Raw genomic sequence first — 25,035 nt, 5'->3', positions numbered from 1 at the left:
CGATAAGAAGACAATTTATGTTTATGTTAACAGTTATTCTTATTAAATTATCATTTATTTAAGAATTCGAAAATTTTGAGCAACAAAGGTCAGTTCCATGTTTTCGTGTTTTAAAAGGAAGTCCGAAATAAAAAGCCCGTGTCGGTTTTGCTCTATTATTTTGAAGGCATCGGCGAGTGGAATCGTAGTGTTGTGTATGTAATACAAAAGATCTCCTTGCAATTGCTCTCTGCAGAAAAACAACAAAGCAGAAAAAATATTTACAGAAATACACAGAAATCGGAATAGGCAATACTTACAGCAAATAAACGCTTTTAAAAGTGTGCAACAGGAATGTTGTTATGTTACTAACTATTTCTTGCTCGCTTGGTTGCAATCGTACATTTCTGTAAGAAAATAAATGAACAAGAAGCGTATTTGGAAAAGGCACCAATAAATACAATTATTCAAAAAAAGAATGGCCTACCTTACACTTTGAATTATCGCATGAGGTCTGATTTTTACCATTAGAATCAGTCCCGGCGTTAAACTATTTCGAAAACTTTCAACAGACCCGATTCCAACTACCTTTCCCCGTTTCAGCAATGCCATTCGATTGCATAGAGATTGAAAATCTTCTATGTTGTTTGAAGATAACAATATTGTGCTGCCACATTCGTTGACACTCTTCAGCACATCCAAAACATCCGATCGATGGGCCTTCTCCACTCCAGCGGTTGGCTCATCCAAAATGATAAGTGGCGGTGTTCCTATCACTGCTATTGCTGTGCTCAGCTTCCGCTTATCACTGACCGTATACTTCTTGGATGATTTTTGTAAGTGCTCCCGAAAGTTAAGGTTTTCGGCCAGTTCTTCGGATACTTCTCGCACTTTATCCGATCTTATGCCACGTATAAGACAGAACATTTTTAAATTTTCTCGACCCGTAAATTTGGGCTCAAAATAATCCTTTTGGGGACAGTAGCCCATATATTTGTAGGCCTTGTATCGGTTTATTTTTCTATTGTGAACGTCGATTCCTTTGACTAGAACTCGTCCCGAAGATAGCTTGATTTCCGATACAATTACTTTGTTAATACTAGTCTTTCCAGACCTCTCGCCAACTAATCCAAGAACATCCATTCTATAAAGAAAAACAAGAGATTCAAAAACCATTGATTAAATAGTTAGATGTACTTGCGGCTTGAGTCCAATTGTGACGTCTTTGACTGGACTATTCTGGTACTTTACTACAACATTTTCCAAAAGAAGAGTATGGTTTCTCAGCTCATTTTGGGTCATTCCCTGCAAATCGCAATAATCGGTATATTCGCCACCTGTACGTCTTTTAGAAAACATTATATTTGTATCTAAAAAAACAAACAAACTTTGCAACCATAATTCTTACCTTTTTCGTCTCTTGCAAAAGGATCCACGCGCAAGAAGCAAGAGTAGGATATAAAACAACATAGATGAGCCGATCAGTGCCAATATGTATGGAAGTCCAGCGATCACGCACCAGTGTGAGTGGACCTCTATGAGCTATGCAGTAAGTCATGTGTAAACCAGACATCGACTCCAAGCACTCACCGCATCCTTGAAATTTTCTGTCGTTTCTTCCTTCACAGACTTTAAGCGACGATGCCTCAATACAGATGGCATGGACCAACGCAATGGCCGCGTATGTGGGTATTATATAAAGGAAAGCAAATTCTTTTTCCGGAACAGGCCACTCGAAGGGTATGGCTGGAACGGTAAGTGGAATGGACTGTCAAAGAAGCAACCCCAACATATTTAGATATGTACTAACCCAATATAAACAATAGTACTACAGGTATAATCCATGCATACATAACTCGTGTGAAGAATTGCATCAGCAAGTATAAAAATAGTAGCAGTGCAACACTAAAGAGAATCAAGGCAAAGGCATAGGCAACTAAAAATAGTTGATAATTGAAATAGTTATTATACTGGAATATCAAACATGTAAAACCCCCCATTCATTACCTGTTTCATTGTCGAAACTCTTTTGCAGAAGAAGCGTCATCACGATTACAAGCGATACGGAAAATATCGAAAGCAAAAGCCAGTCAAAAAGCAAGTGGACCAGCCAGAATGTTGTCATATTAATGCCCTCCACTTGCTGCAATAGCTTGAATCCGATGCGACGCTCCCTGACAATGAAGGCGGCAAAGAACCCGCTGAAGATACTTATGCACAACAGATTCAGATATAAAGATCCACTCTCGAAACAATCGATCTGACGGATTGTGGAGTTTTCACTATATTGAATTGACGGATAGGGGTGATTGTTAAAGGTTATGGCTTTCGTACGAGTTTCCATCTTTGCATTAGCATCAGTGCAAAATAAATCCAGAAATCCACTGAAAGAATTTACAATAATTAATATGCTGATCTATGATTTATGATAAAATTAGCTTCGAAATATTCACCTGTTTGCCAAGTATCCTATTAGGGCGGCTGCCACTGCTTCCGAATGTAAAAATTTTCGGCTGTAATAGATTTGATATGCGCATTTGTTTATTTTTATACCAAAGACATAGACATTATTTAAGATATCTGCTTTTGTGTCCAAGTCTTTCGCTGATATATCCTGTGTTCTACAGCCAGTTATTTTCCGCTTTAATAGGCCTATAAGTGGATTCTCATCGTTAAAGTCTCTGAGAAAGGCCACCCGGCATCTTGGTCCATATATATCCAGCTTTAGCGGCAGCCGGTCCTGAAATACAAAATCCATGCCTGCGTGCGAACGGTATTTGTCTGGAATTGGCCAACTATAAAAGTATCTTTGTAGCGCCGCAGCTCCCAATAGCATCAGAAAAAAAAGCATAAAAAACACCAGAAAATTATGCTTGATTTGATAGAACTTTTTAAGTAACATCGCACGCCATTGATTGAGGCACAAATTACAACCATATAATAAACATTCATCGGGTTCGGGGGAGCCTCCTACACAATTTCCCCTGCTACTGTCGGCGCACGGCGAAGTGGCCTTCACAAATTTATTTATGATGGGCGTTGTGCCAATGCCAATGGCGCCCATATTGAAACAATTGGCTCCACCCTCCAGCTCCTTAAGCAATGGCACAATGCTACGGCAATAGGATTGCGGTATGCTGTAGGATATTTCAAATGGTTTATCCGAGGATGCCGTAGTCTCTGGTATGTATGATGTTATTAACGATGTTATCTGTGGCTCTTCACATACCTCCCCTTGCGAACAGACCTGATAATTAAATGCAAAATACTAGAATACATAGTATCTATACATATTGATTCATACCAATTGATATCCAGAACCATGCGTGTTTTTTAAAAAGGTGGAAGTGCCATTGAACAGCAGGTTACCATCGCATAGAATAGCCAAACGGTCGCCCAGAACATCAGCCTCTTCGATATGGTAAGTTGTGATAATTAAAGTCCTACATCGTTTCTCCGATTGTAACAGATCCCACACCAATCTTCGTTCACAGGGCTCCAGGCTCTCGGTGGGTTCATCTAAGACCACAATCCGCGGATTGCCACAAAAGGCGCAGGCCACAGATAATCTCCTCCTGTCGGCCGTGGATAGGCAACGGCCCTTCACATCCCTAACTTGCCAGAGCTCGAGGGCTTTCAAATACCTGGCCGTGGCACGTACTCTTCCATGTGCGCTAGTGCCCCGCAGAGCATAGAAGATGTACATGTTCTGCTTAACGGTCAAATTGGCAAATAATGGATTATGCTGTGGCGAGAGTCCCACCAGAGTTCTGGTCGATCTCGCAATATCTCTATCGTCAATTTTTACCGATCCCGACTGGGGGGGAATGCTGCCCGAAATGGAATTGGTAATAGCGGATTTCCCCGAATCTGATAGTCCCAATATAGCCGTGATCTGATCATCATACATATTCATGGCGAAATTTGTCAGAGGCGGCTTTCTTTTGTGACTCCTTTGACTCAAGATGAGCGTCTGCACAACGGCTGGGGACATTTTGCGAGTTCTTTGAGGGTTTTGATGATAGCCCAAGGAATCATGATCTCTGGAAGATCTGCGAAACATCGAAGCTCCGTAGCGTCCCGGGCAGCATAGCTCTGCTAATGAGCACAACACCAGAGAAATGAATGCTCCCATCAGCATTATGATGGGAATTAGAGCAAAACTATCCAGAAACTTCCCTCTTAAGAAATGATCCCATTGAAGCCCCGTATTATCGTACTTTTCATAGTAAAGTATTTTCCGAAGGCCAGTTAAAAATCCAAATTGGAAAGACACGCATAACGAATAGTGCACAGCTTTGCTCCCGGCATGCAAATACATATATAATACAAAAAAAATCATCGAATAAAACACAATCATAAAGGCAGCTAGGGCTGTATCTTGAAATACACTATAGATAAGAAAACAAAAGCATATGGCGCACACTGTCCATATGGTAAAAAAAAACCAAACGGCTGTGAAGCTCGAACAGTTCAAAATGTTACCATTTTTACAAATCGGCGCCTAAAAAAGGAAACGAATTATGGACTCAAGCATCTGTTCTTTGTGTTCCAGTAGATGGATAGCGTACCGTAAGCAAGAAAATAGTTAATAAGTTAATCACAGTCGCCAAAATAAAGGCAGAACAAAACCAAGAGAGATATTGGATGAACCGATTTGCACTGGAAATTCTCATCAAGTCATTTAGTTGCTTGGTCTTTTCTTTTTGCATAAGCTATTTAAAAAAAGAGAAAAGTAAATCAACTTAGTTGGATAATCCTATCTCAAACTCTCAGGAGAAAGCTTTTATTTTCTTACTTACCATTACCAGACGAACGAATGGATAAATGTAGAGAGAACTCAAATAGAATGGCAATATATTCACCAGACTAGTACCCAATGGGTCAAGAATTTGGGGATCAAGGAAATCGTCATACGTCGCATCGGAAACAAATGGCTTTGATGTAATCGTTATGCCATCGTCCTTGAATTTTTTGGTAATATTGCTTACAGCTGGATATGATAGAAATGCCACAATGGCATACATTATTTGTAAGAATCCTTCATTCATATAGAGCGGCCGGGGCGTGTTCAATTCGTGTCTAACTTGGTTGGTATACCACAATTCAGTTGGCATCGTTCGAAGTGCACTTGGAAATCGTATGGTGATGTCCGTATCATCCTCGACATCCTTCACCTTCCAAATAATACCGCCCAAATAGTTTCCGTTTATAAGCCTATTTTCCATATCACCTTCAGAGCTGATACGCTCAACAGATCTCAACTTTAGGATATTAAATAGTGCTGACTTTAGTGGCTCTACTATATAATCCTTGTTTGTATACAATAAAAGTACTTTTTTGGGAGTGAATTCGGCTATCATCTCCATTAAATTACTACATTTTTCAGTTTGCGATTAAAACAAATAGGACAATCAATCAGAGAGAACATCAAAGGAGCTGAATTTTGAAAGATAACTAAAATACTTGGAACTTACTACAGTGGACTGAGCTTTACATTATCCCCAAGAGTTCCATTTCGCCGCAAGAAACAATGCGAAGAATTCTCTTGATTTACAGTACATCTCAAGTGAACCAAGTGTATCATTAGCAGCGGCAGTAACATGTACATTACCATCTCGCATCTTGTATAGCTCCGAAAGTTCTTCAGAACTAGAACACATAATTGCGGTGCCATAACGAATCAATGCAAAAATTAATGTATAAGTTTTTATAAAATAAAGTACTTATATCATGACATACTACGCTCGGCTTGTGTATTTATTTCAACTTCAAAACTTAAGCTACAGGCAGTCTTCTGTATCACTTGTGGGGAGGGGAGTGTCCTGAAACATAACAGACTAAACTTCAACCATAAGAGATGCCAAGGACGAAGCTAAGTAAACTGAAGATAGCATAATCTTTTACCAGAAATAAATGCATTTCTGTAGAAATATATCTGACGACCCTTCTCCATAGACCATTCCAGGAATTCCCATATACATTTGCAGCTTTGAAGGTGATTTTAAATTAATCTGAATCGATAGCCTAGACCAAATATCTACATCTTGGTAGGTCCAAGGGTAAGTCCCCAGAACTACTGGCCTTGTATTACTCACCCCACCCACTTCTGAGAGCTTAACCAAACATTTGATTAGTTGTTTTAATTCCGAATTTGAGGACAAGTGACGTAGCTGATATTGGGGTAGACACATGATACAACATCTGCTATGCCAAATAATTGGCACGGCATTTGCCAAAAAATTTTACTACAAAAGGGGCCCCGAACAGATCAGTCAGCATCGAAAGCACTACAAGCAACAACCAAACACTAATCATGCAGTCCAACAAAGTTCTCTTCCTTGTCTTTGGTGAGTTGAATGAGGGATTTCCGAACCACAGGAAGGAGTTAACTCATATCTAACTTTATATTATAGGTGTCCTGGCCCTGGTCATAGCCGCTAGCCTATCCTCTGAGGCTGTGGAGCAAGATAGCGAAGGTATCAGTGATCGTCGCTATCGTTGGGCTTCGGAAGAGAACAACTCCGAGAACTCGGAAGACTCAGCTGATGCCGAGGACGATCAAGATCAGGGAGATCAGGATGATCAGGGTAACAATTCTGATGAAGATGGCGAGTGGGAAGAGGAGATTATCGAATACGTACCAGCCGGAGAGTCCTGGGAAGATCTGGAGAATGGATCTGATGAAGCTTAAATTGATTTAAATTTGTATCAATATTTTTTTTTAATTTATAACTATGTATACATGTTTATTAATTTGTTATTATGAAGAATCAACCAATTAAATATGAAATCCATTTAAATCTACATATGAATGTATATGTTTTTGGGGTATTCCATTTCCTCAATTCTTTCCCCATGCTTTCCGGTAATAAGAACCAGACTTTGGTTTTGTATAATTTATTTTATTTAACATAATTTAAAGTATGTATAATTCAATTTTAATATGGTTCACATACAATATTTATAGTTTGATTTTGCATTAATTTAAACATTTTAGTATTATGCATTTAAATATATTTTTAAGGTATATATTTAAACTATGACTAAACATAAATTTTACACGATTCTCCTGCCACGCCTACCACCTCGCTAGTGATATCGTTCAATAATTTATTTCTGCAATTTCTACTAAGTTGAAAACCATAATTTTGGAATGATGGGACACAGGCAACACAATAAATAGATGGGACACTGAAATACGAGAAATACTTAAAAAAAGGGGGGGGGAAAAAAAAAAATACATTCGTACATTTAATACAAAATAGTTTTTACATCTGATCTGATACATCTTGAATTGCTCTAGAATGAGAGATCAGAGCTAATTGATCTGATTAACATATGTATGTGTATATGTTTCTTTTATTTTCTTTTTTCGGACGTGTGTTAAGTCATTGAATAATTGGGAATTGCACTTCATTATTTAAATTGCCTGTTGATCTGTTGATGTTCTCTTTGTAGTAGTTTTGCCCCTCAAATGTTGCGCGTTCTGAGTCTTGTTTTCTCACGGCACACCCCAGCTCTCCGCAATCCGCTTTTCTATCCGTTTTACAATCACACATTGCTGTCCGTTCCAACGGCCCCGGTGAAGGAGAAGGGCTGGGCATTGTTCACAATCCCCGCCCTGTCGTTGGTGGTCGACGCGGCTGTGCCATTGCCTCCATAACCAGTTTGTTGTGCAGCTGCCCGCATATCCTCGGCGGATGCTCTGTTTACGAGTAAGTAGACAAAAAGGTTTTATAATTGTTTAAAAAATCTTCAAAACTAAATCTATAAGTAGAGAAATGTAAGAAATCAAATGGAAATTAATCAGAATTTATGTGCTCAACTAGGGATGTGTGTGTGTGCTTTGTGCCTACGTAGGGAAACCAAACAGTATCGTTTCAAATTATTCAAAATTGTATACAATAATTTTTCAATACAACAAAAGATCGGGTGCTACAGTTACAATTTGTCCAAAATCAACTCAAAATGTACATAAAATAACTACTTTCGAAAGTTTTTAAAGTTTTATCTACTCACTAAAAAAAACATACATATAGTACGCTTAAGGACATCCCGACAGTTGAAAGATGTATATAATTTACAGAATATCACATTTTTAGTGGGTTTGCCTTGCAACTGTCGCGCTGTCGTTGAAACGCACTGTACTATATTGATAATTGATTACATTCATAAAAGCTTATACAAATTTATTTGCCTTTTGTGATTTCTTGGAGGCAGCACAGTGTTTAACAGCGAGCTGTTTCAGCGTGTTTCATATTGTTCATGTTGTTGGCTATCGGTGCTGCAGTTGCTGTAGGCCAGTCGTTGTTATTAGATTTAACTGCTCTTGGGCTGTTCTTGGACATTTTTTTGATGTGACGTGTATTAGATCTTTAGTCTGATACTTGATTAGGGCCCAAAAAAAAAAAACATTTACATTACATATTTCATTTTTAGTGTTGCCGTTCATCGATTTAACATATTTTCAACAAATTTATTTAATTTATTCAACTTTTATAATTAGTTCAGGTGAGATTTCTGTTTGCTTGCGAAGGCTCTATTATTAACAAGTTCTGGCGAGTATTTCTTAAATGTTTTTCATACTTAAAGCGCTAAAAAGTTATGATTAAATAAATATAAAGTTTAATGTAAAAATTTTGGAATGCATTTTGAAAGGAATTGTGCCCACAGGGCTATACCCACAAAAAAATAATACCTTTCTATCAGACTTGAAAAGTTCGAAATTTTGGTTGTATATAAAAATAATAATAATATACAAAAAACATATATTTCTAGCTCATGAGAAATTATACGAAGCTCGAAAAAAAGAACAGACGACCTGAACTCTAAAATGCAAAATGAATGAATTTACAACATTTAAAAAACACAAACGTCATATGTATGTATGTATCCCCAACTTGTGTACACTATATATATTATATAGAAATTGTATATTTTTATATGTCTAATGCTTGATTATGATCAATTTCAATTTCAATTCGCGGACTATCTTGTGAGCAAAATCAATTCTCAAATAACGTTAACATTTTGTATTTCCGGTTTTACATTCAAGCAAAGCATATCATATCTCGAGTTAATACTTTTTCTGAGTTGTACATATTGCTCTATAGGTTGTTCTTTCTTGATTCTCACTTTTTATAGTATTATTTATATTTGTTTTCTTCTTGTGTGTGTGTGTGTTTGTTTGTGTTTAAGCTGTGTGTGTGTGTGTGGAAGCTTGTGGTTTCTGTTTTTTAAATAAGTATTTCTTTTGTTTGCATTCAATATAGTTTCTCACTAAAAATATATGCTTGCTGCAGTTTCGACATAATATGTAAGTATCAATGTATTCCCTTCAGTATTTTCTCTATGTACTATATGTATAATATATTTAACTGTAGTTTTTAACAACACCAACCGTTCGACGAAAGACATTTAAAAATGGAATACGAATTACATGCACAAAGGGGACAAAGACAATGGGGCCAAAATGACGAAAATGCATTTGCCCCAAAAAACACTTTGGTTATTAACAAACGTTTGTTTCAACAACAATTACATATGAGAATTTCGTTTCATTTCTTTTGTATTTTGGTGGGGTAACGCTGCTCTTGCTCCGCTATGATATCCGCTATGATCTGCTTCCCAATCAATTTCTTGTAGCGTTTTCTGCGCTTCTAGTGGAATGGACTGGACTGTATGGGTGTAGGTGTGGCTGTGGCTGTGGGTGTGTGTGTGTGGCTGGTATGTCTTTTGGAGTGTCGTAGAGTGTGGTTTGGCAGTTACTAATATCGCAATTAGGCATTTATGTGGGACGCCAGACATCGGGATCTTCCATGAGTGTGATATGCTGATCGCCGCCCATTTGCATTTGACCTCCCACCTGACCGCCGGCCATCTGTGTGGGCGATGTGGCGGCAGCGGCCATGTCCTCGCGCGAAGCTCTACATAGCGTATTGTGTATCGTAAATGTATTGGTTTTTTTTTTTTAAATTTAAGCATTATCACAGTGGTTAGCACATTGAAGGAATATAGAGAAAACATTGGTTTCGATTAGCAAAAATGCACTTGGCCAAGTTCTAACTAAGTTCCCGCTCTAACTTAAAAGCTAAACAGATCCAGCGGATCAATCGAATCCTGCAGATCCTGCAGATCCGATCCCCTCTGGATCCTTATACTCACTTCTTGCCTAACGCCATCATGGCGTAAACGGCGCCGGTTGCAAAGATGAGGCCACTGCCGAATAAGCTGGCCAGACCGAAGCACATGAAGATTGGCGGAACGGCCAAGCTATATGGGGAGACACATACCATACCATACCATTAGACATATGTATGTATGAACATTGTTCATGCATTTCATTTCATTTGATACTCACGCGCAGTATAGCCCGGCCCGGAAGTACATGGGCTTGGCATCCACCTTATCCGCAATGCCGTTCACCTGCTCGATGCACACAAAGCAGCAGGGCGCCTCCAGAACCATGACTATAAAGCCAGCTATCATCTGGATAATGCCCGCCACCAGGCAGGAGACACTGAGTGTGATAATTGAGAGCACATTCCAGAGCCCAAAAAGAATGGCAACTAAAACGACAGCAAACGTTAATGAAAGTAACAAACTAATACATGAACAAATAAATATAAATAATTAAAAGGCGTTCCCCAATTCTACTCTAAATGAATGGCAGATATGACCACATTTTAATCTCAAACGCCCACTAAAAATATGGCCCCATTATCTTACCGAATCGCTTCACAAACGAAACCCATTTGGAAACGAAATCTAATCAACATCGCTGACTCATTCGTGTGCCAATTTTTCGCTTTTATTTATAATAATAATAAACAAAAGTAACAACACGAACCAGTCCAGCCACAGAAGCGTGACAATTTGCTGAAAATAGTGGGTCGAATTGTTAGAAGCGACTTCAGACTTCAGAGAGTACGGGCAGTTGTACATAGTATGTTCTGTTCCCATTTTGTTGCTTTAATCTCTAGTTCTAGTTCTAGTTATGATAGCGGAATAAGAGCTAAAAAAAATTACATTCAAATATTTTATCAGCTGGTTTTTTTTTTATAAAAATCTAAGTAAACAAGAGCCAAACAAACAGCTCTCTGTGTGATAAATGAATAGGAAAACATTCCGAAAGATCGTGTTTTCTTTTAAGTACAGCAAAATGTAGTATAATTTTAATCAGAATTTCCTTGGGCTTCTTGAGCTTATCTCAACAAAAAGGAATTGTGCTAGAATTTCATGATCTATGTACTATGTACTTGTATGCCTTTTCTCCCTTATTCTCTCTTTTCGCAGTTTCGTTTTACTTTAAAGCGTAATGTGATCTCAGCGCTGAGGTTATTGCGGTTCATATAGCTCGTCAAAACAGACTCAACGGAGTCGATGTGCTGTCCGAACCGGCATAAAAAACATTTATTAATTATAGACTTTTGGTTTTAATTTACAATAAAACCAAAAGCCAAACTGGTTTATGGGTGCAGAAGCCGCACGAGTGGAGTGGATATGCATACATATGTATGTATGTATGTATGTATTTCTGCTACAAATTTGTTGAGTGTGGCTGGCTCTTGTGTCCCGATAAAGTCCCCAAAATCGTTGAATGGAACTCATATCACAAAATCCCACTGCAGAGGCAGAAGAAATCATTGAGAAAAAATAAAAGTTCAATGTCATTGCAGAGAGGGAGAGGTTAAAGCATAGCGCGTAACAAAGAAAAAACGCAATCAGGCGTAATCAAGTGAAAGCACAGAGCGAGAATACGGAAGAGAGAAGCTCTCGCTCCCGTCTCCGCCCCCGCTCCCGCACTGCACTGCACTGCACTGTAGTGCTGATAATAAAAAAAGCATGCAAAATTACTGCTGAATGAGCAGAGAAAATTGCATTCTCTATAGTAAATGTACAATATCGGGAATAAACATGGAAAAGGACGCAAAAATAACGAATTAAAGCGCCAAACTTGACACAGAAAAAGCTCCTTTGACCCTGTTTGTCTCTTTCTCACTCTTCCACAGCCCCATACCCACATATGAATCTATACAAATTTCTGTATCCTTTTGTTACGTTTCCTACTACTGCTTCTTCTGCTTCTTCATTTCACTGTTATGCTGCCTTGCTGTTGTTGCTTTCTTTCTTCCTTTATCAATGTCAGAGCGTGCGTATTGTGGGAGGCGATACACACACACACACACACACCCACAACCACAGGGACACACAGAGAAGCAAACGTAATAGCAACAACAAAATGTACACAAAAATCGATGCCCAATATTTTTGGGGCACATAATCTTACATGAATTGGCTGTTCTAGAGTTAAATTTAAGTGCTAGTTAAAACTTACAAAAGGCGGCCACAATGCCCAGCAATCGACTGCCATATTTGAGATACCAAGGCTGCTCCGGTCCGCCCACGGGATCCTGTTGATTTGGACGCGCCAACAGCCCCGTGATTTTTTCCGCAAATGACTATGCACATTAAAAAAAAACAAAACATACAATATACAATTAAGATAATTGGAAAAAATCGAAGCAGCACAATTTGTATTGTGACGCGGCGGCCGCTTCTTTACCACGCACACACGCGACCGACACACACACTCACACTCACGAAAACACAGGTGAGGCTCAATATTCATTTGCATTGCAAAGGAAAATTCTTTCAACTCATGTGGCCACTATTATTTACATACCATGTTTTGTTTTGCAATAAATTTTACTTAAACTAGATGGAAAAGTATTTATTTTATGCACTTTTCACGTCACAGAGAGACAGAATTTGTTGTACTTTGCGTTCTGGGTAGAGCTGGCAAAGCATCGATAGACCAAGTGCCTCGATTTTTCGCATTATCGATTTTTCGTGCGACCAAACCATCGATGATTTTTAGCCGAGTAGCGTAGCAGGTACTAGTATAGATTCGACGAATATATTTTTTTATAAATTCGATTCTATCTTTAAAAGTAATCGAAAAATCGAAAACTTTACAAATTGCGTTCAAATTGCAAAGATAACTCTATTGAGTTTAGAGAACGAGACTCTAACAGCCTTATTATAATTTTCTAACTGACTAACAGCAAAAACACCCTCCCGGCTACCGCCTTAACCTAACCTAACCTAACAGCAAAAACAGAGACAGATTTATGCGAAAAGAATGCACTGAGAGCGAAAAACATTTGTTCGTCAGCTTGGCTTTCCAGTTGCCGCGGGACAGAAATGATCGACTGTTACACTTGTCAGTGCAATTTAGCCGGTTGGCGGAATAGCCGATCGATAGCCGAAAGATGTGTCTGGAGACGGCTAAGAACACTAATTTTGCCTTTTGTCTCTCATGCTATCGCTCTCTTCTCAGCAAAGTTATATTATAAGGCAATAAGGCAATTAATCATAGTCCTTATCGATATTTTCAAAAAATGTTCCAAAATGATCGATAGTGGTGATAGTTTACATCGATGAAGTCCGATAATGATTTCATCGATTATGTCGATTGTTTGTGCGTCGATTGTTCTGCAGTGTGATTTTCTGTAATTTCTGTAAAATAATAATTTAAAAACCAAATCATGGATGCGGGACGACCGTGCCTATTGTGCAAGGACAACCTGGCGGTTGGCATTAAGCTCGAAAATGAAGTGATCGAAAATTCAAAGGAACTACTGGAAAAGCTGGTCGTGTGGTACAACATTGATGTAAGCACCTACGCATTGCAATAAATACACACATACATATTTATCATCCCTGGAATTCTTTCATAGCCTTGCATTTTGAGGAAAAAGTCTTGCATATGTGAGCCTTGTTTAGGACATGTGCTCGACATGAGCGCAACACTCCGGCGTTGGACCGCAGCGCAACCAAAGACGGCCCCATCTGAAACCTTTGACATTACGATTAAGGAGGAAAGCCCCCTGGAAATAGATGGTTGGGAGAACATTGAATTGATGCCCGAACAGACTCTTCCTGTTTCCTCAGTATTGGAAGAAAAGAAGGAGCTTTTGGCAATCGTTTCAACAAAAGCTGCCACCGTTAAACCATCCACTGAAAACTTCGCCGTTGCAGTACGGCACGATGGTCTTATATTGGCCAAATTTTACAGGAACAATACCACGGCGACCACAATTATTTGCACCTGTTGTAACGTCGAGTTGAGTCTCATTTCCCACATTCGCACGCACAGCTTACTGAGTCGTGTAGATCCCCGCTACATTTGTCGGAGGTGTGACAAAACATTTAACTGTCTGAAAAGGCTAAAGGATCACGAGAAGACCCAGCAGCACAACACCATCTGGAGTCGTTCAAAGGGCTTTGACTTTCGCTGTGTGGAATGTGGGAAAGTCTTCGATCGCTACCCTGGGGTCGTTCGACACGCCTCTATCATGCACATCTCCAATAGGTTCTACTGCACCTTTTCCAAGTGTTCGTACACCTTCGATAACAAGGCGGACTTGGACAAGCATTTGAAATCACACGAAGTGCCGGTATATCATGCCTCACCATTGTATGTGTGCCATTTGCCCGACTGTGGCCAGTCGTACTACCTGGAGACTCACTACAACAAGCATATGAAGACCTTTCACGGAATGTACGTGTGCCCACATCCCGGTTGTGGCGAAGCTCTCAGCCTTTCCAGCCAAGCTCAGCACGCTCAGCTTCACTCAAAAGACCAGAATGGGAAGAACCCTTCTAAGCAGCGTGAGTTTCTGACGATAGAGAATTCGTTTCAGCGGAAACGTAGATACTCATATTCTCCGCCCAATGACAATAATAGGGGCCACTTCATAAGCCTACCAAAGCCGCTAACATTAAAATGAAAATTTTTAATTGTAATAAAACCATCATTATCCTAAATACGCTCATATGTACATATATATTTGTGAAATATATATTTATTCGGTTGAAAAAAATAAAAGAGAAGTGATGTAATCATCGACATATCGGCGATGATTTAAAATCGAAAACATAGATGGTCCCCACTAAGAACCAAATGAACTAGATCTCGTCAACTTTAAGTAGTTACTAAGTAGATTTATGCGAAAAGAATGCACTGAGAGCGAAAAACATTTGTTCGTCAGCTTGGCTTTCCAGTTGCCGCGGGACAGAAATGATCGACTGTTACACTTGTCAGTGCAATTTAGCCGGTTGGCGGAATAGCCGATCGATAGCCGAAAGATGTGTCTGGAGACGGCTAAGAACACTAATTTTGCCTTTTGTCTCTCATGCTATCGCTCTCTTCTCAGCAAAGTTATATTATAAGGCAATAAGGCAATTAATCATAGTCCTTATCGATATTTTCAAAAAAATGTTCCAAAATGATCGATAGTGGTGATAGTTTACATCGATGAAGTCCGATAATGATTTCATCGATTATGTCGATTGTTTGTGCGTCGATTGTTCTGCAGTGTGATTTTCTGTAATTTCTGTAAAACAATAATTTAAATACCAAGTCATGGATGCGGGACGACCGTGCCTATTGTGCAAGGACAACCTGGCGGTTGGCATTAAGCTCGAAAATGAAGTGATCGAAAATTCAAAGGAACTACTGGAAAAGCTGGTCGTGTGGTACAACATTGATGTAAGCACCGACGCATTGCAATAAATACACACATACATATTTATCATCCCTGGAATTCTTTCATAGCCTTACATTTTGAGGAAAAAATCTTGCATATGTGAGCCTTGTTTAGGACATGTGCTCGACATGAGCGCAACACTCCGGCGTTGGACCGCAGCGCAACCAAAGACGGCCCCATCTGAAACCTTTGACATTACGATTAAGGAGGAAAGCCCCCTGGAAATAGATGGTTGGGAGAACATTGAATTGATGCCCGAACAGACTCTTCCTGTTTCCTCAGTATTGGAAGAAAAGAAGGAGCTTTTGGCAATCGTTTCAACAAAAGCTGCCACCGTTAAACCATCCACTGAAAACTTCGCCGTTGCAGTACGGCACGATGGTCTTATATTGGCCAAATTTTACAGGAACAATACCACGGCGACCACAATTATTTGCACCTGTTGTAACGTCGAGTTGAGTCTCATTTCCCACATTCGCACGCACAGCTTACTGAGTCGTGTAGATCCCCGCTACATTTGTCGGAGGTGTGACAAAACATTTAACTGTCTGAAAAGGCTAAAGGATCACGAGAAGACCCAGCAGCACAACACCATCTGGAGTCGTTCAAAGGGCTTTCACTTTCGCTGTGTGGAATGTGGGAAAGTCTTCGATCGCTACCCTGGGGTCGTTCGACACGCCTCTATCATGCACATCTCCAATAGGTTCTACTGCACCTTTTCCAAGTGTTCGTACAGCTTCGATAACAAGGCGGACTTGGACAAGCATTTGAAATCACACGAAGTGCCGGTATATCATGCCTCACCATTGTATGTGTGCCATTTGCCCGACTGTGGCCAGTCGTACTACCTGGAGACTAACTACAACAAGCATATGAAGACCTTTCACGGAATGTACGTGTGCCCACATCCCGGTTGTGGCGAAGCTCTCAGCCTTTCCAGCCAAGCTCAGCACGCTCAGCTTCACTCAAAAGACCAGAATGGGAAGAAGAACCCTTCTAAGCAGGGTGAGTTTCTGACGATAGAGAATTCGTTTCAGCGGAAACGTAGATACTCATATTCTCCGCCCAATGACAATAATAGGGGCCACTTCATAAGCCTACCAAAGCCGCTAACCTTAAAATGAAAATTTTTAATTGTAAGAAAACCATCATTATCCTAAATACGCTCATATGTACATATATATTTGTGAAATATATATTTATTCGGTTGAAAAAAATAAAAGAGAAGTGATGTAATCATCGACATATCGGCGATGATTTAAAATCGAAAACATAGATGGTCCCCACTAAGAACCAAATGAACTAGATCTCGTCAACTTTAAGTAGTTACTAAGTAGACGGATAATGCCCGCGATAAAATATAAATGAAGCTAGACACGGCTATCCACTTTTGCTTTCTAAATGTCTGAGGAAGAAGACAACAAATAAAAAAAGGGATAATTAAAACTTGATACATCAATTTATTGCCGGAATTTTGGGTGGGGAGGGGGGCAGGGAAAATATTGGGAAATATATTATGCCACAAATAAGTTATTTGATTGGATAATCTTTACGTTACAATTGTTCTTGATTGGAGATTTAAGTTTGTTTTATATTTTCTTGGTTTTGGTTTAAAGTCTACAAATTGGGTTTTTGATATCGTATGATTTATAAGGAAGTGCTGGCACCAGAATAGATTTGTAGCAAACGGATGGTTATCCTTCACGGGGATTTCTCTTACTAAGTTCCAGTTCACTCTGCCAATCTATTCAGGTCTGGAGTCTGGGACGCACCTTAAGTTCTCGTTTTGGACGTGTTGATAGTGGTTCTTTGTTCACTTTGTCGGATAAAATGGTCTAAAATGCATAACAATTTTAGTTTAGAGCGAGTCCTCGATTTTTCTTTAGGCTTAATGATGGCGCGTCCATCACCACTCGCATTAATTAACTTTTGTTTATCCAGGGTCCCATTCATGATGGTTACATATTGCTATGGTATGGGTATGCTTGTTCAAAAAAATAAGTTAAAACGAACATCAACTATAGTATTGTTTTGGGATTTTGGAGCAGCACACACTTTTTGCACACTTAAAATTATAAAGATTATGTTGTTGCTTAAACAAACTTTCCGTTTGACTCGAATGAAATGTTTCAGTTTGCATTATGTTTGATTTTTTCACAACGAAATTGTACAACAATTAATTTGCTTTGCTTTCTCTCCTTTTTAGTTCATTTCCCAAGCTTTGTTAACAAAGTTCTTATTTTGTTTATAGTTTGATATTCATTGCTTGCTGAATCTTTGATGGTTTGGTTGTTTCTTTCTTGTATTTTTTTTTTTTGTTTTTTTTGTTTTGTTTGTTTTGTTTTTTGTCCCAGACAAATGTCCCACGTAATTAATTGTTTGTTGTAAAAAAAATATAAAATATCAATACTAAAAAAATTATTGCCAATTTCATAGAACATTTGTCGGGGGAAGGGGAGTGTGGAAACGCAGTTCCGTTTCAGAAATTAAAGTAAAATCATAGGATATTTCGTTTTTGTTTGTTTGTTTTTTGTACAATGTTATCCAAATCCAAATTAAAAGAATAATTGTTTAAAAAAAATTTGAAGCTCAAAATGTAAACATAAAAAATAGAAATTAATATGGCTTTTCAAAAAGCTTTAAAGGTCAAATTTGAGAAATTTCTAAGCAAATGCAAATTTTTTGGATTTTTTGGTTGAAGTTACAGAATTTATCAAGCGAATTATAAGCAAAAGGCCATCTTAAGGGGAAGTTTTCCTAGCTTTTCTTGTTCTTGTTCTCGTTGTTGTTGTTGTTTAGAGTGACGACCGCGTGTGGAGATGGAGACGACTCTGTTTAGTGGCTTAGTCTAAAGATATACGCTAATAGGCAACAGTTTCACACATTGGAGACTATGTATGCTTGGTGGAGAGAACGAACCGAGCCGAATCGTTGGACAGGCTTCGGACATGCTTATGAATTATAGGAAACTTGGCTTTGTAGAAAACTTGAACGAAGTCTACGATATTATTATCAAAAGGCTTAACACACACATATTTCATGAAGGTATCTTTTCGTTTCGTTTCGCTTCTGCTGTGTCTGCTGTTTCTCCTCCTCCTATCACTTACGCACTAGTGGCTCACAAAAATATACATCATCCTCTTCTGATCCTTTACAAATCGTTTAAATACTTTTAAGCGTCCTTCTATATGTTTTAATCATTCAAATTTAAACTAATTTAAATTCGTTAAATGTTTGTCAATCAACAACATCCACTCACAGCATTGCATCCCCGGCGCAACATTACGCTTGGGCTGTTCTTATTTATTTTATTGGTGCTGTGCCTATTGCCTTGCCTGAAGATATGCCTCATAATTGCCCCGCATTGTGGGTCGCTCAAACGCTCAATCAATGGCCTCCCATTCTGTCTGTCTGTCTGTGTCTGTGTCTGTTTTTTCGCTGGTTTTAAGGGGCGCAATTTCGTTTGATTGTTTAAAAATGTCCTCTCTCTTCGTTCGCTTATAAAAGTTGTTTGTGGTTGGTTGCACGTAGTAGCTAGCCGTTTTGTTTTGTTAAGATCACAATTGTGCTAAGAAATACGATATCACAATTTAATTATTTACATTGTTATTATTTGTATTCTTTTCTACACATCTTTCTCTTAGGTGGGGGGTGGGGGAAGGGGGCGGGCAGTATAGCGGCCCAGAAATTCCAATTATTTCCCTTGCCCGCAAACACGATTTTTCCCCATAAATTTCATCCATCAGGTGAGTCGTTAAAGGACTTCAATAAGAATACTTGCACAGCAACTGGGGCAAAACTTTCGGTGTGTGTGTGTGTGTGTGTGAGTGTTTTAGGGCGTATTAAAGCTACGCTTTAGTTAAGTTTAGTTTGTTGGTTTTGTCTAAAAATACGTTTAAACGCCGTACACGGCTCGAAGTAGGGGCTTTGTTCACGCACACAATAAACGTTTAGCTGTTTAGCTTCCACGGCAAGGACTCTTAACAATATTTATAATAATTAGTAATTGTGTATTGTATTGTACTTCAATCTCAATGTCGTCTCTTTTGTGTCCTTGTCCTTGTCCATGGAATAAACTAAGCGCTACGTTACGTGTGTGCTGAGCGGAAGACTCGAGTTTTTGGTATGAAAATCATTTCATTTTTTATGCCTGCTGTTCCCTATATAATGTTGAATATATATATGTTAGGTATATATATGTGGAAAAGTGTGATTTCTCCTGTGGGAGATCATTAAAGTTCTTGAAGCTTTCACGATACATAGTCTCCAAAGCCTAGGACTAGACATGATTAGTTGTCTATTGAGTGTTGGTACGTTGTTTAAGGTTTAGTTGTTGTTTTTTATAACAAATGTGTACTTGTTAAATGCAATTGGCATGCTTTCTTTCTTTCTTCCTGGCAGGGTCTCTTCTCTTTAGCTGTCTCTCTCTCTCTCTCCTGTCACAAAGCATCCAAAAATATATCTTATTCCCTGTAATCTGGCCTTTTGCTTGAAAATGCATTCAATCAGAATTTTTATAGAATAGAAGGAAGTAAATAGTGTGAATATGTTTAGCAAAACACATTTTCTATCCAGTTTTTGGTGAATGTAAAATTCGTCCACGAATTAAAGTTGGGCGTAAAGTCCATCGGCCCTAAAGCAGGCGTGCCCACGCCTACCTGACTTTGATGCTGCTGTTGCTGCTGCAGCTGCTGCGACGGCTGCTGAGATTGGGCTCGCTTCAGAATCCTCAAATTAGTCCCCGAGGGCATGCGCTGCAGCTGATTGTGCTGCTGCTGCGATGGTCCTGTGGTTGGGGATCCCTCGAAGTTCAGCGAAACCGATGCTGGCCGTGGACGTGGCTGTCCCGCTGTTGGTGTCTTTTGCTGAGCTGCCGCCGCAGCCGATAGCATGGCTATCAAGTCCATGCCCGTTGTGGGTTGTTGCTGTTGTTGTCCCAGGCTCTTCTTGACCAGCAGCTGCGATTGTTGTTGCTGCTGCTGCTGCTGTTGCTGATGATGATTTTCTTGCTTCTCACTTTGCACAACCTTGGGGCGCAAGCCTTGAATTAGTTGCTGTTGCTGCTGCGTCTGGTGTTGCTTCTGCAACTTGGCTGCCCTCAGTAGCTGCTGTTTCTCCTTTCGTATCAAATCAAAGGAGCTGACCACCTATTGAATGGATGTTGCAAATGGATTAGACAGTTGAATAAATGAGATTACTAGTGGATTACTTTGTCATTGCCATGAGACACCTGCTGCTGTTGCTGCTGCTGCTGTGCATCATTTTGACTGTGGCTATGGAACAGTTGACGCTTCGATGATATAGCTGCTCCAGCACTTCCTCCTCCGGGAGTTGTGGCTGCCGGAGTGTGTGTTGCCGTTGATAGTGGCGTGGTTTGATTGCTGCCCGCAGCCCCATTTTGTTTATTGCGTTTGTTGCTATTGCATATGTTCATGGTGCCTGTGGTGTTGGCCGATGCACAAGCCACCGGCCCGGAGGAACCGGCACCCGGTTTTCCATTGAGATTATTTAATTTGACACCATCCAAATCCCCCATGGACTTGTGTCGCTGGCGTCGCGAGGCAGCAGCATCCTTCTTGCAGCTGCCATTCCCATTGGTTGGCGATGCTGCTTTGGGACTTTGCTGACCAGAGCATTTGCGTCGACGGGGTCCGATGCCAGCCTGACGCTCACTCACCCACTTCTTGAGCCGCTTAACAAAGGGTATAATCATAAAGAAGGAATTGGCATTCTTGCCCAGTTTGGCTTTCGATATGGCATCATTCTTGTTGACCGGCAAATCATTAATACGGAACCAGTCACAGCATTTGATCTCGTTGCGTGTGCGCGGAGCGAACTGCGTGTCCATCGGTATATTCCGCACGACATACAGCCGCGTATATTGATAGTTGATAAAAGCCTCAATATAATCATTGGCATCGATGATGTCGGTGATGTCGAACCCAGTTTCCTCGTAAACCTAAAAAGAAGAGAAATCAATTAAAATGCCATGTTTATTCCACACAAAAACTCACCTCTCTTGTTGCACAATGTGCTGGATCCTCGTTCTCATTGATTTTCCCCTTGGGAAAGCCCCACGAGTTGCGTGCGAAATAGGACTGCACTAGCAAGCAATGATTGTGATCTTCAGACACCAAAATGGCACCGTATGTGGGCACCGACATCTTGTAGTTCTTCCACTCTTGCAGTATTTGTTCCACAGTGCCAAAATGTTTGTTCAGGAAGGGAATGTGCTGTGTGTGGCAACATAAACGATTCGATTGGCATTAGATAGATATGTAATTGGAGGGAAGGGCAGGGAAGGGAAGGGAAGCAAACACTCACTTGGAACAATTGCATGGCAAACTGTTTGATCCCCACCGCTGGTAGCTTTCGCTGTACAATCGTGGGCACACCATCTTCATTCACTTCGGGGGCACAAAAGAAATCCAGATAGAACCAATGGGCCAACTCGATTTGAAAGCATATTCTTATTAGATTGTTTAGCTCCATGTCCGGTACATTGATTATAAATCTACTGGCCAGATCATCAAGTATATCGGACGGAATTTTCGATTTCTCTGGCAATTTAATGCTGGACGCCTTTACGGATGCTAAGCTTCCTATGGTTCCTGTCGCTGTTCCTGGGGCTCTCCTGCTGCTGCTAGTGCTGGTCCCGGCCACAAGTACATCTTCGGAGGAGGAGCTGCCATAGGAGGAGTTCGTTGATGTCGATGAGTGTGTGGATGATATGGATGAATCGAGGCGTTGCTTCTGCGCGCTGTTTTGTTGCTGCTGCTGCTGTTGTTGCTGTTGCTGCTCTTGTTGCTGCTGCCGCTGTTGTTGTTGTTGCTGCTGCTGCTGGTGTTGCAGATGTGCATGCTGATACTGCTGCTGATGCTGTTGCTGCTGGTTCTGTCTTTTCTTCTCGATGGTTATGGGGGGCGTGGGCTGTGTTTTGGTAAAAACTGCTCCATTTTTAAGCAACCTATTTAATACATCATTCTCAGCTTGAATTTCGTCGAGGTTTCGTCGTTGTTGTTCAGTTAGCCTGATGGCTGCCCCACTATTGCTGCTGCTGTTGTTGTTGTTATTATTATTATTATTATTATTGTTGATATTCAGCACTTTCTGAAGCGTCAGCGAAGCGAGCAACGCCAGATTGTTGACTTGAAAACATAAGGGGAAAAAACCAAATTAAACCTCTAGAGATAAGCAAAGGGCAAACAAATACTGACAATATGATAGCCCCCAAGCAGTGCTGGTTGGTATTTTTTGTATTCTAAAAATCTTTATAGAATTTTATTCAAGTTTCTGCAAACTTGATATGCGGGGAACTCCCAGAATTTTCAGTGTTTGATCAGTCAATTTGTTGTTTGATTTTACTTTTGACCGCCAAAGTCTGAGAGCCCGAGCCGGAGCTTTCTGTGAACCAGAGTCAACTGTCAACAGCCAGGATAGGATAGGATAACCCATCGATCATCGGTCATCGATCAGGGGTGCCAGGGGTGGACAAGTAGCTATTAAATATGTACATATGTAAGTACGACCTTTAAATTGTTTGTTGCCATGCTGTCTACTCCGTTCGTAAATATGCATGTACTTATGTCGCAAATGGCTACGGGAGCACCTTGGCAAACTGCTGACTAATCGGCTGGGCAATGATCTGCGCCAGCGTAAATTGCGCAATAGCATTAAAAACAAAAACAAAAAAACTATTACTATTTGCATTGTTATTGTCGCTACACTCCGTTGGCCTCTAAAAGAATTGAAAGAAATATGGCTGTCTAGCTCGGTTCAGCGACCTCCTCCTCTAAAAGTGTTGCAACTCGCGGGCGACTGCGCTGCGCTACGATGCGCTGCACATGGACACATACAAGTACATAGATTGTACTACTCTGCATACATGCATGGAAAACTACTGGCAGACAGAGGGAGATAGAGAGTTGTAGCGAGAGAGGAGTTCACACAGAGACAAGCTGAATTGTATAATCTGTGCAATGTTTGCTTTATTTTGATTATGACTTTGTTGTGAATCTATTTTGGGACATTTTCGCTTATCAGTCTTACCTTTATCGTTTTCCTTGCTGCTACTGCTTCTGCTGGTTCGGCTCTCGCTCTCGTAGGCATATGTGGACGAGGCAGAGGCTGAGACGGCAGCGACGGCGGCAACGGCTGCGTTGCTAATCAATGGTGCGATTTCCATAATATTTCGATATCAAACTGATGCGCAGTGTTTGTTTATGTAATATTTGAATTGAATATTTGTTGAATTTTTAGGGGGGGCTGTCTTTTGCGCAAAATATTTCTTATTTGTTTGTTTGTATGTTAATTCACATTTGCGTTTCTCCCCTTCTCAGTCTCTCTCTCAAACACGCTGTACGTGTGCAAATGTGAGTGTGTGTGTGTGTTTTTGTGTGGATGTGTATATAAGTGCGCTGCTTATGAGTTGGGTGTGTTTGTGTGTGTGGCTGAATATTTTCTGTGTAAGCGTTTTGTCACGTACTTTTACAACAGCTTTGTTTTTGTAGTAAATATGGCTGCCAAGTTTTGAAAATTTCTGCAGTCTTTTGCTTTTGTCGCACGAATTTCAATTTCCAATGCAATTTTGGTGTCCTGTTAACGATTCTTTTACATTCTTTCGCTATTGTTCTATCGTTTGGTGTTGCTGTTTGCTCAACATTTTCTGCATTTGTTATTTTTGTTGTGTTATTGTGGAGAGCCATCCACAAATATAGGTTCGCTCCACTTCAGGCGAATGAAAAAACTCGTCGCACTCACACAGACACACTTTTGGTTTTTTCACGTACTTTCTACTTGGTGGTGTCGCACTAGTTTTCCTTATTCAATTCAGTTATTATTATATGCAATGCAATCCGCGACCTGTATCGATTTATTTACACTTGCACTTAAATGTAGTAGCTATTTTGTAACTTTAAAAAAGGTTTTTTTACAACTTCTGGAAAATCGCTTCCTCGTCAGCGTCGCGTAGTGTGACCGCGTATTTATCAATAAAATAAACCCGTCTGCCTCTCAGAAATATACCGAAATACAAGTCTCATTTTCAAAATATACAGATAACACAAATTTATTTTTTCTTTTTTTAAATTATTATTTCCATATTTTTAATAATTTGTTTTCATTGTCTACTTTTTTATTGTTTAAGAATAAACTCGAAAACAGAAAACAATGAAAATAGTATGAATTGCTTATATATTAACGAACAAATACATATCTCTTCCTGTCAGCTGAAACAATAACAAACGAAGAGTGCAGAACGTAAAACGTTTGCTATCTCTTTCTAGCGCTTATCCCTCTAAATGACTAGGGGGCTAGTTTAAAAAGTGATTCCTCACCACAGGGGACGATGTCACCTTACTAGTAAATTAAGTTAAGACAGGTGTATCTGTCATTTGTAAATAAATATGTAGTTATTTGTTATTTAATTTAATTTTTTTGGTGAAAATTGCTCTTGACTTTTTTGTTTAAACCTTATTTCAGACACAATCCAAATCAACGG

At 39.8% G+C, this 25,035-nt stretch overlaps 7 protein-coding genes across 8 annotated transcripts; 3 read left to right on the top strand and 4 right to left on the bottom strand.

Annotated features, from left to right (window-relative positions):
• Nucleotides 1-44: 44 nt before the first annotated feature.
• On the bottom strand, nt 45-1,473 carry LOC108165287 (ATP-binding cassette sub-family A member 17-like). Its single transcript, XM_017301322.2, has 5 exons — nt 1,388-1,473; nt 1,181-1,324; nt 467-1,123; nt 300-386; nt 45-229 (listed from the first exon to the last, which is right to left on the bottom strand). The coding sequence occupies exons 1-5, from the start codon at nt 1,447-1,449 to the stop codon at nt 55-57; spliced, it is 1,125 nt and encodes a 374-aa protein (XP_017156811.1). The 5' UTR covers nt 1,450-1,473; the 3' UTR covers nt 45-54.
• A 277-nt stretch (nt 1,474-1,750) lies between these two features.
• LOC108165288 (ATP-binding cassette sub-family A member 17-like) lies at nt 1,751-4,364 on the bottom strand. Its single transcript, XM_033386489.1, has 4 exons — nt 3,284-4,364; nt 2,433-3,226; nt 1,987-2,363; nt 1,751-1,915 (listed from the first exon to the last, which is right to left on the bottom strand). Exons 1-4 carry the CDS (start codon nt 4,337-4,339, stop codon nt 1,785-1,787), a joined length of 2,358 nt encoding a protein of 785 aa, XP_033242380.1. The 5' UTR covers nt 4,340-4,364; the 3' UTR covers nt 1,751-1,784.
• Nucleotides 4,365-5,689: 1,325 nt separating this feature from the next.
• On the top strand, nt 5,690-6,777 carry LOC108165289 (protein SDA1 homolog). Its single transcript, XM_017301324.2, has 2 exons — nt 5,690-6,329; nt 6,396-6,777. Exons 1-2 carry the CDS (start codon nt 6,296-6,298, stop codon nt 6,671-6,673), a joined length of 312 nt encoding a protein of 103 aa, XP_017156813.1. The 5' UTR covers nt 5,690-6,295; the 3' UTR covers nt 6,674-6,777.
• Nucleotides 6,778-6,897: 120 nt separating this feature from the next.
• On the bottom strand, nt 6,898-12,803 carry LOC108152916 (calcium channel flower). 2 transcript variants are annotated; one of them, XM_017282593.2, is made up of 5 exons: nt 12,668-12,800; nt 12,320-12,443; nt 10,343-10,550; nt 10,147-10,254; nt 6,898-7,687 (listed from the first exon to the last, which is right to left on the bottom strand). In XM_017282593.2, exons 1-5 carry the CDS (start codon nt 12,668-12,670, stop codon nt 7,534-7,536), a joined length of 597 nt encoding a protein of 198 aa, XP_017138082.1. In that variant the 5' UTR covers nt 12,671-12,800; the 3' UTR covers nt 6,898-7,533. The 2 variants fall into 2 exon arrangements, with proteins under 2 accessions (XP_017138082.1, XP_017138083.1); XM_017282594.2 differs by lacking the exon at nt 6,898-7,687 and adding an exon at nt 8,377-9,908 and having other exon boundaries at nt 12,668-12,803.
• A 646-nt stretch (nt 12,804-13,449) lies between these two features.
• Nucleotides 13,450-14,924, top strand: LOC108151978 (zinc finger protein 436). The gene is made up of 2 exons (XM_017280943.2): nt 13,450-13,658; nt 13,725-14,924. The coding sequence occupies exons 1-2, from the start codon at nt 13,533-13,535 to the stop codon at nt 14,775-14,777; spliced, it is 1,179 nt and encodes a 392-aa protein (XP_017136432.2). The 5' UTR covers nt 13,450-13,532; the 3' UTR covers nt 14,778-14,924.
• A 400-nt stretch (nt 14,925-15,324) lies between these two features.
• Nucleotides 15,325-16,807, top strand: LOC117186139 (zinc finger protein 436-like). Its single transcript, XM_033386313.1, has 2 exons — nt 15,325-15,538; nt 15,605-16,807. The coding sequence occupies exons 1-2, from the start codon at nt 15,413-15,415 to the stop codon at nt 16,658-16,660; spliced, it is 1,182 nt and encodes a 393-aa protein (XP_033242204.1). The 5' UTR covers nt 15,325-15,412; the 3' UTR covers nt 16,661-16,807.
• A 169-nt stretch (nt 16,808-16,976) lies between these two features.
• Nucleotides 16,977-24,529, bottom strand: LOC108151977 (mRNA-decapping enzyme subunit 2). Its single transcript, XM_017280942.2, has 5 exons — nt 23,586-24,529; nt 21,861-22,684; nt 21,551-21,769; nt 20,746-21,495; nt 16,977-20,683 (listed from the first exon to the last, which is right to left on the bottom strand). Exons 1-5 carry the CDS (start codon nt 23,719-23,721, stop codon nt 20,087-20,089), a joined length of 2,526 nt encoding a protein of 841 aa, XP_017136431.1. The 5' UTR covers nt 23,722-24,529; the 3' UTR covers nt 16,977-20,086.
• Nucleotides 24,530-25,035: the final 506 nt, after the last annotated feature.

Source organism: Drosophila miranda, chromosome XR, assembly GCF_003369915.1.
Source record: "Drosophila miranda strain MSH22 chromosome XR, D.miranda_PacBio2.1, whole genome shotgun sequence".
Classification (NCBI taxonomy): Eukaryota; Metazoa; Arthropoda; class Insecta; order Diptera; family Drosophilidae; genus Drosophila; species Drosophila miranda.
This window is presented reverse-complemented; position numbering and strand designations above follow the sequence as displayed.

Coding starts and splice junctions, on each gene's coding strand:
- LOC108165287 (XM_017301322.2), bottom strand. CDS start 1,449: ATGTTGTTTTATATCCTACTCTTGCTTCTTGCGCGTGGATCCTTTTGC. Junction 1,325..1,387: donor TTTTGCAAGAGACGAAAAAG/GTAAGAATTATG, acceptor GTTTTCTAAAAG/ACGTACAGGTGGCGAATATA. Junction 230..299: donor TTTAAAAGCGTTTATTTGCT/GTAAGTATTGCC, acceptor GTTTTTCTGCAG/AGAGCAATTGCAAGGAGATC.
- LOC108165288 (XM_033386489.1), bottom strand. CDS start 4,339: ATGATTGTGTTTTATTCGATGATTTTTTTTGTATTATATATGTATTTG. Junction 2,364..2,432: donor ATAGGATACTTGGCAAACAG/GTGAATATTTCG, acceptor AAATTCTTTCAG/TGGATTTCTGGATTTATTTT. Junction 1,916..1,986: donor GAGTTTCGACAATGAAACAG/GTAATGAATGGG, acceptor AACTATTTTTAG/TTGCCTATGCCTTTGCCTTG.
- LOC108165289 (XM_017301324.2), top strand. CDS start 6,296: ATGCAGTCCAACAAAGTTCTCTTCCTTGTCTTTG. Junction 6,330..6,395: donor AGTTCTCTTCCTTGTCTTTG/GTGAGTTGAATG, acceptor TTTATATTATAG/GTGTCCTGGCCCTGGTCATA.
- LOC108152916 (XM_017282593.2), bottom strand. Junction 10,551..12,319: donor GGGCATTGTGGCCGCCTTTT/GTAAGTTTTAAC, acceptor CTGTCGTTTTAG/TTGCCATTCTTTTTGGGCTC. Junction 7,688..10,146: donor ATGATGGCGTTAGGCAAGAA/GTGAGTATAAGG, acceptor ACTCGTAAACAG/AGCATCCGCCGAGGATATGC.
- LOC108151978 (XM_017280943.2), top strand. CDS start 13,533: ATGGATGCGGGACGACCGTGCCTATTGTGCAAGGACAACCTGGCGGTT. Junction 13,659..13,724: donor TCGTGTGGTACAACATTGAT/GTAAGCACCTAC, acceptor ATTCTTTCATAG/CCTTGCATTTTGAGGAAAAA.
- LOC117186139 (XM_033386313.1), top strand. CDS start 15,413: ATGGATGCGGGACGACCGTGCCTATTGTGCAAGGACAACCTGGCGGTT. Junction 15,539..15,604: donor TCGTGTGGTACAACATTGAT/GTAAGCACCGAC, acceptor ATTCTTTCATAG/CCTTACATTTTGAGGAAAAA.
- LOC108151977 (XM_017280942.2), bottom strand. CDS start 23,721: ATGGAAATCGCACCATTGATTAGCAACGCAGCCGTTGCCGCCGTCGCT. Junction 22,685..23,585: donor CAGCAAGGAAAACGATAAAG/GTAAGACTGATA, acceptor TATGTTTTCAAG/TCAACAATCTGGCGTTGCTC. Junction 20,684..20,745: donor TGTCTCATGGCAATGACAAA/GTAATCCACTAG, acceptor TCCATTCAATAG/GTGGTCAGCTCCTTTGATTT.